Source organism: Gadus morhua, chromosome 1, assembly GCF_902167405.1.
Source record: "Gadus morhua chromosome 1, gadMor3.0, whole genome shotgun sequence".
Lineage (NCBI taxonomy): Eukaryota > Metazoa > Chordata > Actinopteri > Gadiformes > Gadidae > Gadus > Gadus morhua.
In genome coordinates this window covers 4,240,594-4,256,906 of record NC_044048.1, presented here as the reverse complement: position 1 = coordinate 4,256,906, position 16,313 = coordinate 4,240,594, and the positions used below count along the sequence as shown (strand labels likewise).

General features: G+C 42.3%; 1 protein-coding gene across 2 annotated transcripts; it reads right to left on the bottom strand.

The window, feature by feature from the left end:
- Nucleotides 1-11,838: 11,838 nt before the first annotated feature.
- fbxo2 (F-box protein 2) lies at nt 11,839-15,244 on the bottom strand. 2 transcript variants are annotated; one of them, XM_030361302.1, is made up of 6 exons: nt 15,096-15,244; nt 14,327-14,388; nt 13,909-14,035; nt 13,692-13,784; nt 13,465-13,606; nt 11,839-13,223 (listed from the first exon to the last, which is right to left on the bottom strand). In XM_030361302.1, exons 2-6 carry the CDS (start codon nt 14,361-14,363, stop codon nt 13,089-13,091), a joined length of 534 nt encoding a protein of 177 aa, XP_030217162.1. In that variant the 5' UTR covers nt 14,364-14,388; nt 15,096-15,244; the 3' UTR covers nt 11,839-13,088. The 2 variants fall into 2 exon arrangements, with proteins under 2 accessions (XP_030217162.1, XP_030217171.1); XM_030361311.1 differs by having other exon boundaries at nt 15,085-15,232.
- Nucleotides 15,245-16,313: the final 1,069 nt, after the last annotated feature.

Genomic DNA, 16,313 nt, shown 5'->3' with positions numbered 1-16,313 from the left:
CAAAGATCTTCAATTATCTGGAGGATCTGCAGGTGGTCTTTGCGGCCAACAAAGAGCTGCAGTATGAGGCGTGTGCCGAATACTTTCAAGGGTTTGACTTATCAAACACCACAAAGACAAAGATCCTCAGCACAGTTGGTCAGGCATATGAAAACGCTGAAGAAAAGCCCACCAAATACATGTCACATGGGCAACCGGCCATTGAGTTTCTCCAGGAGGTCAGGGTGTTCGACCCTCGCCACATCGCATTCCTAGATGACTCCGTAGCAAGCTACAAGGCCATTCCAGGTTTCACTGAAGTGCAGAGTGATGAATTTGATTCTAACTTCAAAACACTTGGTCCAGCAGCACTCTGAGCTGCACCATCCGGCGTGGTGGATTTGGATGTGTTTTGGGATGGCGTGCAGGAGAGACTTCCTGGGCTGAGTTCCTTGGCAAAACGGTACAAAGATGCTGTCTCAAGCTCAGCTGATGCTGAACGCAGTAACAGCATCTACAAACTGGTGTTGTCTAACCGAAGAAGATCAACTACCAACATTAACCTCAAAGCCTTGGTCTTCCTTTACCACAACCAACGAGTCCGCAGTGGAGCATTTGAGAGGGAGGAGATGGTGGAGGGGGAGGAGATTGAGGAGGAGATGGTGGAGATGGACGTTGAGGTAGAGGGGATGGAGGATGAGGATGAGGAATGATGATTGGCTAGCGTTAGAGGCTACGCAGTAAGTTTTAATTTTCCCAGTGGACTGTTGTGGTTTCATTCAATGAGTTGATGCAACTTTACAGTTGTAAGATTGCACTTTTTTGAAAAGCTACCTCTGTAGAACAGGAACATTTTTTTTCTTATATTTTATTTATTATTTTTTACAGAAGTTGCAGATTATTTCTGTAAAGCTACAGAAGTTGTTGCAGTAGTTTTTGCAAGTTCACGCAATTTCATCGCATAAAATTGCATAAATATTCTGCATATTTCATTGCATTTTTTAAGAAAACGTGCCGCATAATCAAGGACTTTTAACCAGGACACGGTTTTCTTGGGTACTTTCAAAAACCACCGCAGAAACAGTTGGGGTGTAATATGTATGGTATCATCTTTATGAAAACTCAGTCAGAACTATTAAACACCGGAGGATGGGCAGGGTTGTGCAGTGGACACACACACACACACACACACACACACACACACACACACACACACACACACACACACACACACACACACACTGCATTTCGCTGCTACAACAACAACAAAAATAGAAGAAAAAGTTCCCTAAAATATTATTACTTTCAAAATAGGCTTCTAGGACATTTTGGGTGGATTTGGAACAGTATGTGGGCAGGACGTTTTTTTGCAGGACCTGGCAACCCTGCGCTGTTGCCCGAGGTGCTGAAATGCTCCGGAACAGATCTGGATCCATGGCCAAAAAGACTTGTATTCCCCCCCACCCCCTTTCAATAAATACTATGGCAAAAGTATTTATTAGAATAAATAATAAATTCATGCATTATCATTCAACTTGAACATGTGTTTTTACAATATAGAGTGGTGGAGGGATGATGTATGTTGGCCAACCCGGAAGTGAGCGTCGCCCTGGGTTCCCTTGACAACAAACCAACAGGTTTTTCCATTGGATTTTGGATTAGTGCAGAAATTTTGCATTTTTGAAGCACCTCATCAAGAAATGAAGATAAATATAATAAAAATATCCGTGCTCCAAAGAACGACATGTAAACCACTACATTCTGAATGGGAGTGTTTCTCCGATTTTTCCATGCTACACAGAACGAAATGTAAGCCCATGCAAATAAAGGCTCCATGGTCATAATAATTTAAATATAATTAAATTAAAGCATTGGTGTGTAAGGGGGCAACTATAGGACCTAAAATTGATGATGGTTTGTGAACCAGTTGCGGACCAGAGCAGCCTGATGGAAACTAACATTATCCCAGACAAGAACAAACCTGGGCTGCTCTGTTCTGTCCTGTACAGCTGCATCGTGAAGTGCATCCAGAAATGTTATTATATGTTCGGTATTGAAGGGACCTAGTTTTGTTTGATGGTGCAGTAGCCCTTGAAGGCTTATGGCAGCACACAATGAGATATTTCCCCCGCGCTGCCCCGGGACTTGCACAATTGCCCTTTGGCCAATTATGTTACGACCCCGTCGTCTTGTTTTGCTGAGGTTCAATCCAGCCTCATGAATGTAAATACATTCATGAGGCTGTGCAGCTCCATCCATCTCCAAGATGCTCTGTAACAAAACAAAGTACATGTAATACATATTTTGGATGGCATTACTCAAAACACTCAACTACAGTACTACACATACAGAACCCCCACCCCATCAAACAGGTACCTGGTACCTCTATGAATGTATCTATGTGGTACTGATACAATGGCACATATTCAGCTGTAACTGGATGACACCAATACTGTATTGTAAATGTAAAGGACTGTAACACTTACCTGTACATATTCACGTCGAAGTCTTTTGACCCTGACACTGTTCCTCTCAAATGGGACCCTGCAAAATTGCTTCATGGTAATTTGATGCTTTACCAAGATGCGTCTGATAGTGGAACTGCTCTAAGTTATTGAATACTTCTCTATCTGCAAGTATTTGTTGCTGTAGCTGGTTGAGACAGATTGCATTGCTCTGACCAGGTCCACAATGGCAAGTTCCTGCTGTTGGGTGAACAGGCGTTGGCGTCCGCCCCCAGAAGGTCTTCTAGTCATTCTATAGAAAAAAGCAACCACAAAATGTTACTGTATTGGTTTGCTGCTTTTTTACAGTACTGTGTATACTGTACTTTATTGTATATACCATAGAAAGTACTGAAACATCTCAATGTAGGTAATCACAGTATGTCACAAAACTACCACTTTCGTTCAAAAAGGAGCATTAGCCACCCTGCAATACAGTACATGTGATATGGTACAGTACTGCAAATACTCTAGATACAGTCTGAGTAGAGTAGAAGGTAGAGTTGAGACATACCTGATTTCCAGTCGGAATGTCCTTATTATGGATGAAACTGTGAAACGGCGAATAGATTAGGGTGGACTCTCTGCCCAGCTTCCCTCATAGTCAGACCATGGTTTATGACATGTTCCACAAAAGTTGCTCTTATGTCATCGGAAATACTGTTCCCTGCACGGCCTCTTCCACCACGTCCTCCTCTATGTCTATGTTTCTGTCCTCTTCTTCCTCCTCTACCTCTGCCTCTTGCTCTTGCTCTTGCTGCATCCATGCTTGCAAAGTTCTCAAAATGGCTAAACTGAGGCATTTTTTGTAGCTGGCTGATTGGTGTTCAGTTTTGGAAGAAAGTGGTTTCAGGTGTGTATGTAAGTATTTTCAATTAACCAATGTGTTTAGGATTTTGAATAGATGTGTTTTTCCAATGGTACAATGAGATGTCATTTTTTAATGAAGTGTCTTATGTATGAAATAGTGTGTAGTGTGCAGGAGCAAGTGTGTTGCAGAAAGGAGCAAGTGTGTTGCACAATTGCAACTAAAGTGCCAATCAGCACTTTTTTTATCTAAGGAATGGTTACATGTGTTTAAGGTATAGAAACAAAAACTTCAAGTTGTGTTACTTTGGTCTAAGCATGTGTCTATAGTGTTCAAGCAATTGAAAAAACTGTAAAAGCTAGGCCTACATGTCTACTTATAATATTATATCTAAATCATTTTATGAAAAAAAAAAAGATATAGGCCTGTATAATATATATTAATATTTAATTAATTAAATATTAAACCAATGCATTTTAATCGGGAGATTTCTTTCAACTTCAGAAGGGCTGCGCAGTGCAAGCTGTCGCTCCCCATATCGTTCTATCCCACAGTATAGACTTGTAATTAATACGTTTCTTTTGTGTTCAACGTGACTCCTTTAAAAAATTGTATCACTGTCTGGTGGCTAGTAGGCCTGGCTATAACATCACTCTGAGAGATGTGCACGGACACATTTAACGAGGCAGGGTTATTTGAAATAATTCATTAAGTTATCATGTCTGAAGTCATTCCTCCTCCTGAGTGTGTAGGGTGGTATTCTATTATTTTCAATGGGGCTGCGTCCACGTCACTTGACTGTCATGGTTGTTGATGTCAATTGATGTCAATTGTGTTGTTTGTGTTGTAAACTAAGGTCCGCTGGTTAAAAAATAGACAGATATTCCAATGTTTCCGTAAAAGGCACCTTGGATGTTTTTATCTTCTGCAGTTTAGACTTCATCTATCACCTATTTTTGAAAGCAAAACACCAAGCTCATTGATTTAACGAGACAGGGTTATTTGAAACAATTAATTAAATATGTGTGAGAGGTCATTCCTCCTCCTGAGTTTGCTTCCTATTTATGTCTAGTGTACACCCCTACTGTCCACAAGCACCCCCCCCCCCCCCCCTCCCCATATGGATTTGGAGAATTGTTGCCACGTCCCAGTGGTGGTGGTAGAACATATATATGAAAGAGGGCATTCAATTATACTACAATGATCAATTAGGAGGCCGAAGCCCTAAAGGAATTTATGCAAAAGGTGACTGAATAGAGAACAATTACAAGCAAGCTATATCTTGGTGTCTCTTGTATCAAAGGGGGTCTCAAAGGACGCATACGCATGAACCTGTGGCTCCAGCCCTATAGGAAATGACTCAGCAAGTGCTCCATCTCGTTGCACCTCACCCAGCGGCTCGCTTGCAAGATTTTGGCCTGAAGTTCTTCCCAGACCTACACCCTAGCCATCCAACCTGCATATCTGAGAATCAGGCCTCTCTTTAATAATGACAAAAAGATATGAGAGAAATGCACATTAACTTTTTGTTATCTCATAAACGGCGTGGTGCTTGCTCCTTTTGACCTTTTGACCCCAGACTTCAAAAACTGGGCCACAGGCCAGCTGTGTCTACACACCTTAAGCCACAAATGTACACCTCAATCCCAGAAAAAATGGGGACTAGAAACTAACCTCGGTCTTATGTACATTTACAACAACTGTTGGAGGTCAAGCCCCTTTTCCGGCCTTTTCGAGATAGCTAGGGATACCGAAATGTTTACACACATTTCCCAGGGTCATGAGAATGACATATCCGAGATTTTGGGTTCTAGCCACTAGAGAAAAAAAGTTTTCCCAAATGGACTGTCATTTGGACAAAGCCCCTCAGAAGTGTTGCCTGAAAGACCTTGTGGTTCAGAATGTGGTGGAAAAACAGTTTTTGAGATAGAAAGGTCCTACCGCCCTGAAATTTGAATACCTTATTCTAGGGCCTTACTGGGAGCCCCGCACCGCCCTCGGCCCGGTCGGACCCCGAGGGCAGGGAGGGGGGGGGTCTGAGGATTCGGGTTAGGGTTAGGGTTAGGGATAGGATTAGGGTTAGGGCCGGCTTCTTCCCAGAGACCCACAATTAATTATATATGATACATCCACCACTGGGAAGTGCCAACAATTCTCCATATCCATATGGAGAGTGCGGGTGTACACTAGACATAAATAGGAAGCACACTCAAGAGGAGGAATGACCTCTCACACATATTCAATTAATTGTTTCAAATAAACCTGCCTTGTTAAATCAATGAGCTTGGTGTTTTGCTTTCAAGAATAGGTTATAGGCTCTGTCACTATAAAATCTGTCCATGCGCGTCTCTCAGAGTGACGTAACAAACCACCAGAAAAAAATCTCCCGATTTAAATGCATTGGTTTAATATTTAATTAATTTAATATTAATATATATATATATATCTTATATATAAATATACAATTATTTAGTTAGCCTCTAATATTAAGACCATAATCAATTATCGCTATAACAAGATCTGTAGCCTAATTGACTGCTGAAAATCCACTTCCACCAATTTGTAAGTGTGGTTCAGGTATACCAGAAAATATTAAACTATTCATAATATAAAAACTATGTGAAAAATAAGGTAATGGGTCGAATTCGGTTAAAATTCAGCCTCTGCTGGCCCACAACTACAGTAGATTGTCTAATTTCTTCGTTACATGCTATAATTTAATTATATTTAAATTATTATGACCATGGAGCCTTTATTTGCATGGGTTTACATTTCGTTCTGTGTAGCATGGAAAAATCGGAGAAACACTCCCATTCAGAATGCATTGGTTTAAATTTCGTTCTTTGGAGCACGTTATTTTTATTAATTGATTTATTTTCAGTTTTTGAGGAGGTGCTTCAAAAAGGCAAAATGTTCTGCAATAATCCAAAATCCAACGGAAAAAGCCTGTTGGCTTGTTGTCAAGGGAACCCAGGGCGACGCTCACTTCCGGGTTGGCCAACATACGTCATCCCTCTTCCACTCTATACTGTAAAAACACATGTTCAAGTTGAATGATAATGCATGAATTTATTCTTTATTTTGCCATAGAATTTATTGAAAGGCTGGGGGGGGGCATACAAGTCTTTTTGGCCATGGATCCAGATCTGTTCCGGTGTGAGTACCAGATGTGTTCGGCTGCCAGATCGGCTCGGGGGTCCTAGGTGCGCGATAATGACGCACTTCCTGTAAACGTTGTCATTAGATGCGCATGCGCGTCACTCAGTAGCCGATGTGTCAGCGTTTTTCCGCTCTTACGTCAGTGTGTGTGCCCGTGCAGTGGCGTAACTATCGGTAAGCAGGGTATGCGGGCGTGTACGGGCCCGGGCCAATCAGGGGCCCGCCCGTCGGTCTTCAAAATGTTCCACTTACGATGTGTGTTCCGGTGCCGGCCGCGTGTCGTCATGCTTTCGTTGGCGTCGTCCTCTCACGTGCGTGTGCGTGTCGTAGCTCAGTGAACGGCGTGAGCACGGTTGCGGAGGCCGTGGGCGAGCGGCTGGCGGGGGAGGGGGGGGGGGGGCCCGGGGGGGGAACATCCTGCATATGGGCCCGTCGTTGCCTTGTTACACCACTGTGCCCGTGTGTGTATCCAAACACATACACTGCAATTCACACATATACAGCTGAATGTGGTAAACACATTATATACATTCTTATAGGCCTACCTTGAAATTTTTACTATTTTACAGATGTTTTTTAAATTATAGAGCAAAGATACCCCTAGTGAAAACGAGGAAAATGTTACATTTTTTATTGTTATTAGTTGTATAGGCAAGGATACAATTCATTGAACATCTGGAAAATCATAAAGAAAAATCAATTTTCAAGGAATAGGATGAATATCTAATATGAACACATTCATGAATTCATCCTCAATTCACCATGGGATCTAAACATGCCGTTTGTTATGGATTTAGATTTAGCTGTTCCTCAGTTGTATCAATGTATTGTCTTATTTATTCTGTTTTTTATGAGCAAATAAAATCTCATCATTCATATGACTGTCCAAGTTCTTCATTTTCAGTTAATAGAAACTAGAAAATACTGTCTTAATATCTAAATTTAACAATGCCAATCCTTACTTTAACATATGTGAAAATAAAAATATGCATTCATCAGTGCTTTTAGACGTGTTTCCAATGGCTTTGTGAGAGAACGGGCTCCGTTCAATGAAATCAAAACCAAAACTGATTGAGCACCGTTTATAAACAACCCTTCCGGTTTTTGTCTGTTGACTTGTGTCGATACGTCAAGTGTCGATACGTCATCTTTAAGCACAGGACCCCAAGCCGATCTGGCAGCCAAACACATGTGGTACTCACACCGGAGCATTTCAGCACCTCGGGCAACAGCGCAGGATTGCCAGGTCCTGCAAAAAACGTCCTGCGCAGATACCGTTCAAATCCACCCAAAATGTCGTAGAAGCAGCCCAAATTAAAAGATATTCCATTTTGGCCAATGTTTTGAAAGTAATAATATTTGAGGGAACTTTTTCTTCTATTTTTTTTGTTGTTGTAGCAGCAATATGCATTGTGTGTGTGTGTGTGTGTGTGTGTGTGTGTGTGTGTGTGTGTGTGTGTGTGTGTGTGTGTGTGTGTGACCACTGCACAACCCCGCCCATCCTCTGGTGTTTATTAGTACCAGAGCCCCTCTACGGAGAGCCTTGGCACAGAGCTCGTAAGTCCGCCCCTTCCGGGAGACCCTCATGGGACCTCTGGGCGAGGACAATTTTGCCGCTTTTCCAGAATGGGAGTCAACGGAAAGAAATGTATTATTTTCTGACCCCAGTCATTAAATGCCTTGGATTACACATATGTTTTATGTGGGTCCAAATAATAACGTTTCACATAAAGAGTTTGACCGTTTATTGTGCAATTGTTAAGTTAAAGGCTGTAGAGAAAACACAATGAGAAAGACTAATGACGCGTTTCCACTGCAGGGTGCGGAATGGATCGGATCGCAAAGGTGCGGATCGGGTCGCCGTACTTAGCCGTACCCGTTTTGGCCTCGTTTTCAGGACTCCTCCGTTGGGGTACTGAAAACGAGACGAGACGCCTGAGGCCACGTTTATACGTAGCAGGGTATTTATAGAAACGAATATTTCCCCCCCTCCGTTTTCAAAAATAACATTGTGCACACAGCATCGTTTTCAAAAAAGTTGTAGTTTACATCAAAACGCATAAATACGCCGTCGAGCGCCATTATAACTATGCCAAACGTATGGGCGGCAGTGTAGTAGAGCTTAGATCGGGCCCAGAAAATCAAGCCTGACCCGGCCCGAGCCCGTGCAAGTTCTGTCCGAGCCCGGCCCGACACATTAACCTATAGCCCGAGCCCGATTTCAACCCGACTTTTTTTTTAATACATATGTAACTTTGTACACATTTGTTACTAGGCGGCCTAGTCTGCTAAATATATATGTAAGGGATAATGTATAGAACGGCGGTCATTATCGGGAAAATAAGCCCCGACAGGGCGAACAGTACACCGACCGACGAGCAGCGAAGGTGTCTTGCTTTGCCCTGAAGGGGCTTATTTTCGACAATGACCGGCGACGGTCTATGCATTATCCGGCGTATTACACGGCTACTTGCCATAGTGCAGATATGCCGCTTTTCCACCGCACATGTAGCTCGACTCGACACGACACGACTCGACACGACTCGACACGGTAGCAGCGCGGGTCCTTTTCCACCGCAAATAGTACCTCCGGGACGTGGGCGGGGTCGCCTGCGCGAAAGGGCCGTGACGTTTTTTTGTACGCGACGCAAACAACACCTACGTAACCCACACATGGACAGAACCCACATAACAACAATGGAGAACATTGATGCGATGGTATTCGTGTTCGTATTATTAGCTGGCATGTTGAAGAAGTGGAATATGTTGGCTGCGGCGCTGCTATGGCTGTTACCAGCATGGTTGCCATGTCGCTCTCGTGACTTCGTCACACTCTCTGGCCAATCAGTGGCCGGCCGTCTGCCGACGTCACCTTTTAGCATCGGTTCAGCCGCTTGGAACCTAGAGCGAGGCGGTACTAGAAAAAGCAGCCACTTCAGGTACCAGATACCATGTTTTCGCGGTGGAAACGCAAAAAAGGCGAACTGAGTCGAGTCGAGTCGAGTCGTGTCGAGCTGGTACCATGCAGTGGAAAAGCGGCAATAGTGTACTTCCTTTAAGTGTACTCATGGAAGTACGGGTATTGGAACACAGCCCGGGTAACGCCGGTCATTTCCCGATAATGACCGGAGTTCTATACATTATCAAGTGTTCAAACTTGACGGCACTTTCAAGCAGCACTCAAGTGCTTTAATTCAAAAACAATTCATATGGAATAGAGTTGTATTAACGAACAGTGGCATTTTATTTTATTGGTTGTATTTGATCAGGTTGTTTTGTGTCATCCCTTTTTTCATGTTGTATTTGTCTTTACCACTGTTGTTAACCAAAGTTCCCTTTCGGGACAACTGCTGAACTGAAAAGAACTGAACTGATGGACGACCGATTCGGAGCCACACTTTGTCCAGCAGAACAGGTGATGGGAGAAACAAGCACAGCCGACAAAAGAAACCCACCTTGGTCGGCGTATTTAAAAGAGCGTATTTCATCGAATACAGGAAGAACTGGGTGTTTCTGGTTCGACTCCCTCGTTTATTCAAAGTTAAATAGGAAACGTTCAACATATTTCCTGCTTTTACTACCTTTATTGTATAGCCTTCACCTGATCGTCACCGCTTACTTTTTTGGAAAGCTCTATATTGCCCTCTAGTGGACATTTGATGAAATGACTGAATTTGGGCAGGAGAATTTCCGGGAAATGTGCTTTATATCCTTTGCATCACAGTAAACAATTGCGTTTCTTCCATTTGCTTATGCTTTAATAGATCATATCAGATTCCAGTACATAAGCCTTCTAGACCACTGAGATCTTCTGAGACCAATCTGCTAATTATCCCCAGAGTAAACACGAAACATGGGAAAGCAGGATTTAGTTACTATGCAACAAATAGCTGGAATAAACTCCCATTTTTAAGACTTGCCCCAACTCTGACCACTTTTAAAATAAGACTGAAGACTTTAATGTTTGCTTTAGCTTTCTGCTAAATCTTAAATACATTGCACTTTCTAAAAAAGAGAGGACTTTTTAACTCTACCTTTATTTTCTATTTTTACCCGAGAGATAAATGATCTGAGAAAGGATAAGGGAGTTCTGTCGGTTAGAGTCCTAGAATCCGGGTTGGAGTCCTAGAATCTGGGTTGGAGTCCCAGAGAAAGGACCAAGTTCCTTTAGGTCGGGTTGGAGTACCAGAGAATGTGAATCTGATCTTAAACACATTGCACTTTCTAAAATGCTTTTTTAACTTTGCCTTGATTTTCTATCTATTTTACTAATTTTTTGCATAGGTTTTATTTTCTATTAATTACTTTTATTGTATGCCAATGTTTATATGTGAAGCACTTTGAGTATGCCGTATGAAAAGTGCTATAAAGATAAAGTTGCCTTGCCTTGCTTTGCCTTGCCTTAAAGATGTATGCCCTGAAAAATGTGAGGAGAAGCAAGCAGCAGTCTGAGAACTTTTGCAACCGATGCAGTCACCAGGAGAAGGATCGGCCTTGTGGTCTGAAGTAGTGGCGTCACTAGGCTGTTTTATTCGGGGCCAAAGGCCCAAATATTATTTAATTAGCCCTGAATAAAAAAAAATATATATATGTATATATATATATAAGTAGTCGTTCTAGAAAGTCCCTTTGGCAAGAGAATGAACAGTTTAAAAACATAACCAGACTGTTTACCACCTCAAGTGAATTAACCTATCTTATGCAGTCAGATCCATTTATATATATATATATATATATTAGAGCTGTCAGTTAAACGCGTTATTAAAAAATCAAGGGATATTTAGCATAGAAAAAGAATTTGCGATTAATCGTGAGTTAACTATGACATTAATGCGATTAAGCACGATTAAATATTTTAATCGCGTGACAGCTCTAATATATATATATGTAAGGTCTGTCTCACTTGTATTAATTTTACTCTGAAATAACTTAAATGGAACTTTAGATGTTTTCGGATAAGCAGCACAGCAGTCAGGTAGCTATTTAAAGCTATAATAAACTGCATTTTTTTTTTTTATGTAAAGAATTATGAAAAAATGTGCATCCACAATAAAGCATACAAAGAAAATTGTCGCATTTTCATTTCCCTCTGGGCTAAGCCCAGAGGGAACTGAAACCTAGAGACGCCCACTCTAAGGTTGGGCCAAGAGAGACCTGGCATGGGCTACATACCTCTTCTACACAATCCACAACATCAGTATCTTAATTATGAACAGATTAATGAAAACACGTCCTCTATCTTTCCTTGATGTATGAAATTGCAATTGTGATCATGGTGTTCAGTAGTCTGAAGCTGAGCAGCAACATATTGCAATTCAGAATCTATAGATATTCGGCTGGAGAACAGAATATCTTACTTAAGTCACAAGCCCAGATATGAAAGAAAGATAAAACTGGGAATTCTTTTATCATTTCATTAACCTTTCCACAAAGAAAGTTTGCTAAATAAAATATATATTTTCGATTACTGTTACTAGTAATGAAACTTGTTGTTGAAATGAAAACAGGCCTGTGTTCAATAATTGCGTAGTTCAAGGGTTGCTTTTTGATTGTTCATCCTCAAACATGTGATAGCTGAACAATATAAATGCCAGTCTTCATGTTTTTGTCAAGTAGCACACGCATGTGCCCACCTGTGATACAAATAATTCTACCAATACAGTTATTTAGGGGTATGCAACTTAAAGCTCCAGCCAAAGTGTTTCTTTTTCATTATGCATGTATCCAAGATGTTGAACAGGCCCCTTCTCTTATCATAGCAGAACCTCAGGATACAGGAGTGAACAGGATATGTTTAGCTCACTCTCTGTCTGAGAGCATATTGTACTCATATTACACTGAATTCTTTAACACCTTTTAATGTGTACGCCAGAATAAAACACAGTGATGGATGCTTAACGGTTTATGCTGCTGAGTTGGGGTCCACACAGTGGGGGTCCAGTACACCAGTAAACCAGTTCAAACTTGTTCAATGTCAATACAATTTTACAGCAATGAAATCAAACTCTTCTATAAATAATTTGAAGATGCAATGAGCAGTTGGATGTGATCATTTTAAAGTTAATTTGCATTAATGACATTAATTAAGGAGAAACAAAAAAGTTAAAATATAGTCTTGCGTAGCAAGTAGTTAGTAGTTGGCGGATAAAATAACTAAATTGCAAGCAGTGATTAGGAGAAAATCTGGCAAAGCTTCATGGATTTTTGGTCATCCCAGAAAATCCCCATAGGGTCAGATTTCTAAAGATTGCTTGCTTCAGTATAATAGCATCCCCCAACATAACAGTATGTCTATACTGCCTTATGATTCAAGCAAGGCTGGGACAGTCATGTCAGTGGTCAGCGGACTACAGACAACAGTTTACGCCGGCAAGCTGAGAAGCCTTTCAGAGATCTTCAGTTCCTAAACCACAGTCCCCCATCTCACACCCTCTGACCACACCACTCCTCAAGGGCACCTCTCTAGTCTGGACTATCCTTCACCTACCATCTGATTCCTCTCATTTCCTTCTCTTATTTTTTTCCTTCCTGTCCCTTTCACCTCGTCTCTTTCCCTACCTAATTCCCCACCTCCCATTCTTCCTCCTCACGTCCCTACTTCCTTTCTCCCCTCCCTCCCTCTCCCCCCAGTTCATTGCTCAGACGTTGCATGTGACTGAACTGCCAGTGACCCGGACTCCAAACCATCCGTCCCAGAAGTTGGCGTCTTGTCCTCCGTGCTCAAAGGAGATGAATCGCAGTCCGGGGCCGTACTCTGAGAAGGTGTGGCTCACCTGGTGGAGCACCGCCACAACATACAGTTAGTCAGAGCAAAGCCAAGAGGTTGGTCTACTAAGGTTAGAAAGGACAGTGTGCAAAAGAGTATGTGTGAGTGTGTGTGTGTGTGTGTGTGTGTGCCGTTGTTCGTGTGAGTGTGCGTGTGTGTATGTTTGTTTGTCGGTGTGTGTGAGTGTTAGTGTGTGAGTGTGCACGTGTGTGAGGCCTCCACCGTGTGTCCCTGCTCCCGCTCTATACCTGTTTCCATGAACACCCGTCATCCGTGTCCGGGTCAAGGATCACCGGGTCGGGCTTGAACTCCTGCAGAACTTCCTGGTTCTCGTCCAATAGACACACAGTGATCTCATAGGTGCAGCCGCAGTCGGTCCTCCCGCAGTACCTGAAGGTGAGTGACCTCTTAGATATGGGAAGAAAGTTGCACGACATGGAAGTAGTCGGCCTCTATACACTCTACCCCCACTCACCAATCCTCTACTGTGATGGTTGGCTGGGAGTCGAGCACCTCTGCAGTATAGCCGTCTGCCAGGAGATCCACCTCCTGCTTCTTGAGACACAGTCTGCATGTCCGTCAAAAATAATCCCACGAGGGGGGGGGGGGGGGGGGGGGGGGGAATTAAGCAGTGTAATGAAGCATTCTAAAGGACTATTTATTACTAGAACATATGCGGGAAAAGCACTCACTCAAAGGACGTCGCAAAGTACTTTGTGACTTCCTCTTTGCAGAAATCGTAGCCGCAATCGCCCGGTAGTTCTTCTACTTTCCAAGCGCTCCCCCCATTCTCTGTCAGCTCCCAGAACTCCAGCTCCTCTATGGGGAATAAAGTCAGCCACAGGGGAATTCTTCCAAACACATTGTTGTCTTAAACTAAATACTTTTTGTCAATCATTGCTTTCCTTTATAACAGTGTTTTTCTCTTCAAAGTGGTACAGCACAGGTGAACATCATCCATATCATAACATTTGCCTTCACAATGCAATAATGTGTGATTGGGAATTATTTTAACAAAGGCATGGGAATTTTTAGTCACGTAATACATATAATGTCAAAAATATAAATGTCAAAAATAATAACCTCAAAAATAATATCATTCCTCCGTACCTTCCCCGTTGGGGTTTTTGAGCAGGTTGTGAGCCATGGGTGCTAGTCAAGGAAATATTTGTCTGGAATCACAAACAATGACAATAAACGGCAATACTGTGGAATCCTCCGTCAAACGGTAACACTGTACGGTAATCACACGTTACTGATCAAAAACTCTGGAACTCAAAGCGAAAGGCATGCAGCCATGGAGCCTTGTTCTCAAACTCACAAACAGACACCCTGCTCGTTCCAACCAGTGAATAAAGGACAGTGCTTTGTTTGAAGTTGCCTGGATACCAATGAAAAGACATAGCTACTGGGCACTCAAGGGCTACGCAGACCCTGGTTACTTAGCATTTGTTGGTTTAAGAAACTTAGGGACACTGTGACTTTTCATAGATGATTCTCAGAGTCAGAGACCTGTCAAAACAATACAGAACCGACAACATTTTATAGCCCCTATAATTTTCCATACTGCATGAAGCATGATCAAATATGGGGTTACATAGTCTCTAGGTTGTCTATTGATTGGGTCTCTATGGTTAACAGTGGCTGACCAAGAATCCACGAGTCAGCATTTATTTGTCAGTTAAAGTTCTCTGGAATGAGCAATGCATTTGTGTGAATAAGTGTGGTGTCAGTGAATAGACACTGCGCCCCCACTCTGAGAAAGCAAAGTCATCGTGGTGTTGACGTGTGAGATCACAGCACAACACAGTTTATATATGGACAGTCGCGTTTATCATAGATAACAAATAAATGAAGAACAAACGTACACATTACTCACGCAAAGGTCGTGCAGTCGTTTATTGTGTCCGTCTGTCTGTCTCAACCTCTTCTGTGCTGTTGCCTCAGACACCTGAGCTATGTCGCAGTGAGAGCGAGCTCACCATGGAGAGGGTTTTATATAACAGCCCCACACACGCGCACGCACGCGCGCACGCACGCACGCGCGCGCGCACACACACACACACACACACACACACACACACACACACACACACACACACACACACACACACACACACACACACACACACACACACACACACACACACACACACACACAGTTAGCTCAGCCTGAATCAGCAGAGCTATGCATGCACTCAGCACAATGTCCTTTGGAGCTCGTCAATGAAAAGCCAGGGCGGCCCTGTGATGAGAGATGTGGCTCATAATAGCACAAGAAAGGAACACAAGGATAAAACTTGGATAACATTGCTTGCATTACCAGCCTCGTGGTAACTGATAAAACCTTTATTCTTCTTACATGTGATCCTCTTTAAACATTCGTTTTTTTAAATAATAATTTACATTAAATGTTTTATTTCACAACAAAAAAATTTAAATCAATCTTCGAGGTGCAGTGTGTATAATTCTGTGACATCTAGCACAGCGGACTTGGCAGAAATGTGATATTCATTGGTATGCATTTGGTTGCAATTTGCTACTTGATCGCTAGATGCCACTAAAGAGAGAGGCTCAGAAATGATACGGATGGCTGTGTTGTGTGCTTCTCATTCAGCTGAATTAAATCCATCATAATGCTTTGCTCTACGTCGCCTTATGTTCAGGATTACAAGTACCTCGGTGTCCACTCGGACAACTGGACAGGAAACTGAACTCAAACTGAGGGAGCTACGGCCCTCCAACATTTGCAGCGCATATGAGTCTGCGGGGACCAGTGCCCTCTAAACGCTGGGGTGTGTCAGGAACGCACCATGCAATGTCGACTGTAACACACTAAAAACATACTCATCAGAAGGACCGCTTCTGTTCTGATGTTGGATCCAATGGTAGCAGTCACAGAGAGGAGGCTGCTGCCCAAACTCCTCACAATCCATGACAATAATATATTTTATATACAATAACATTTAATGTAGGCCTATATTCTGTTATGGTAAGATGCATATTTGATGTGTATTTCACATTTTCTATGATAAACATGTTTTATATTCTTTGTATATTTTGTTGTGTAATTTGAATGTAAAATTCTATTTCACAT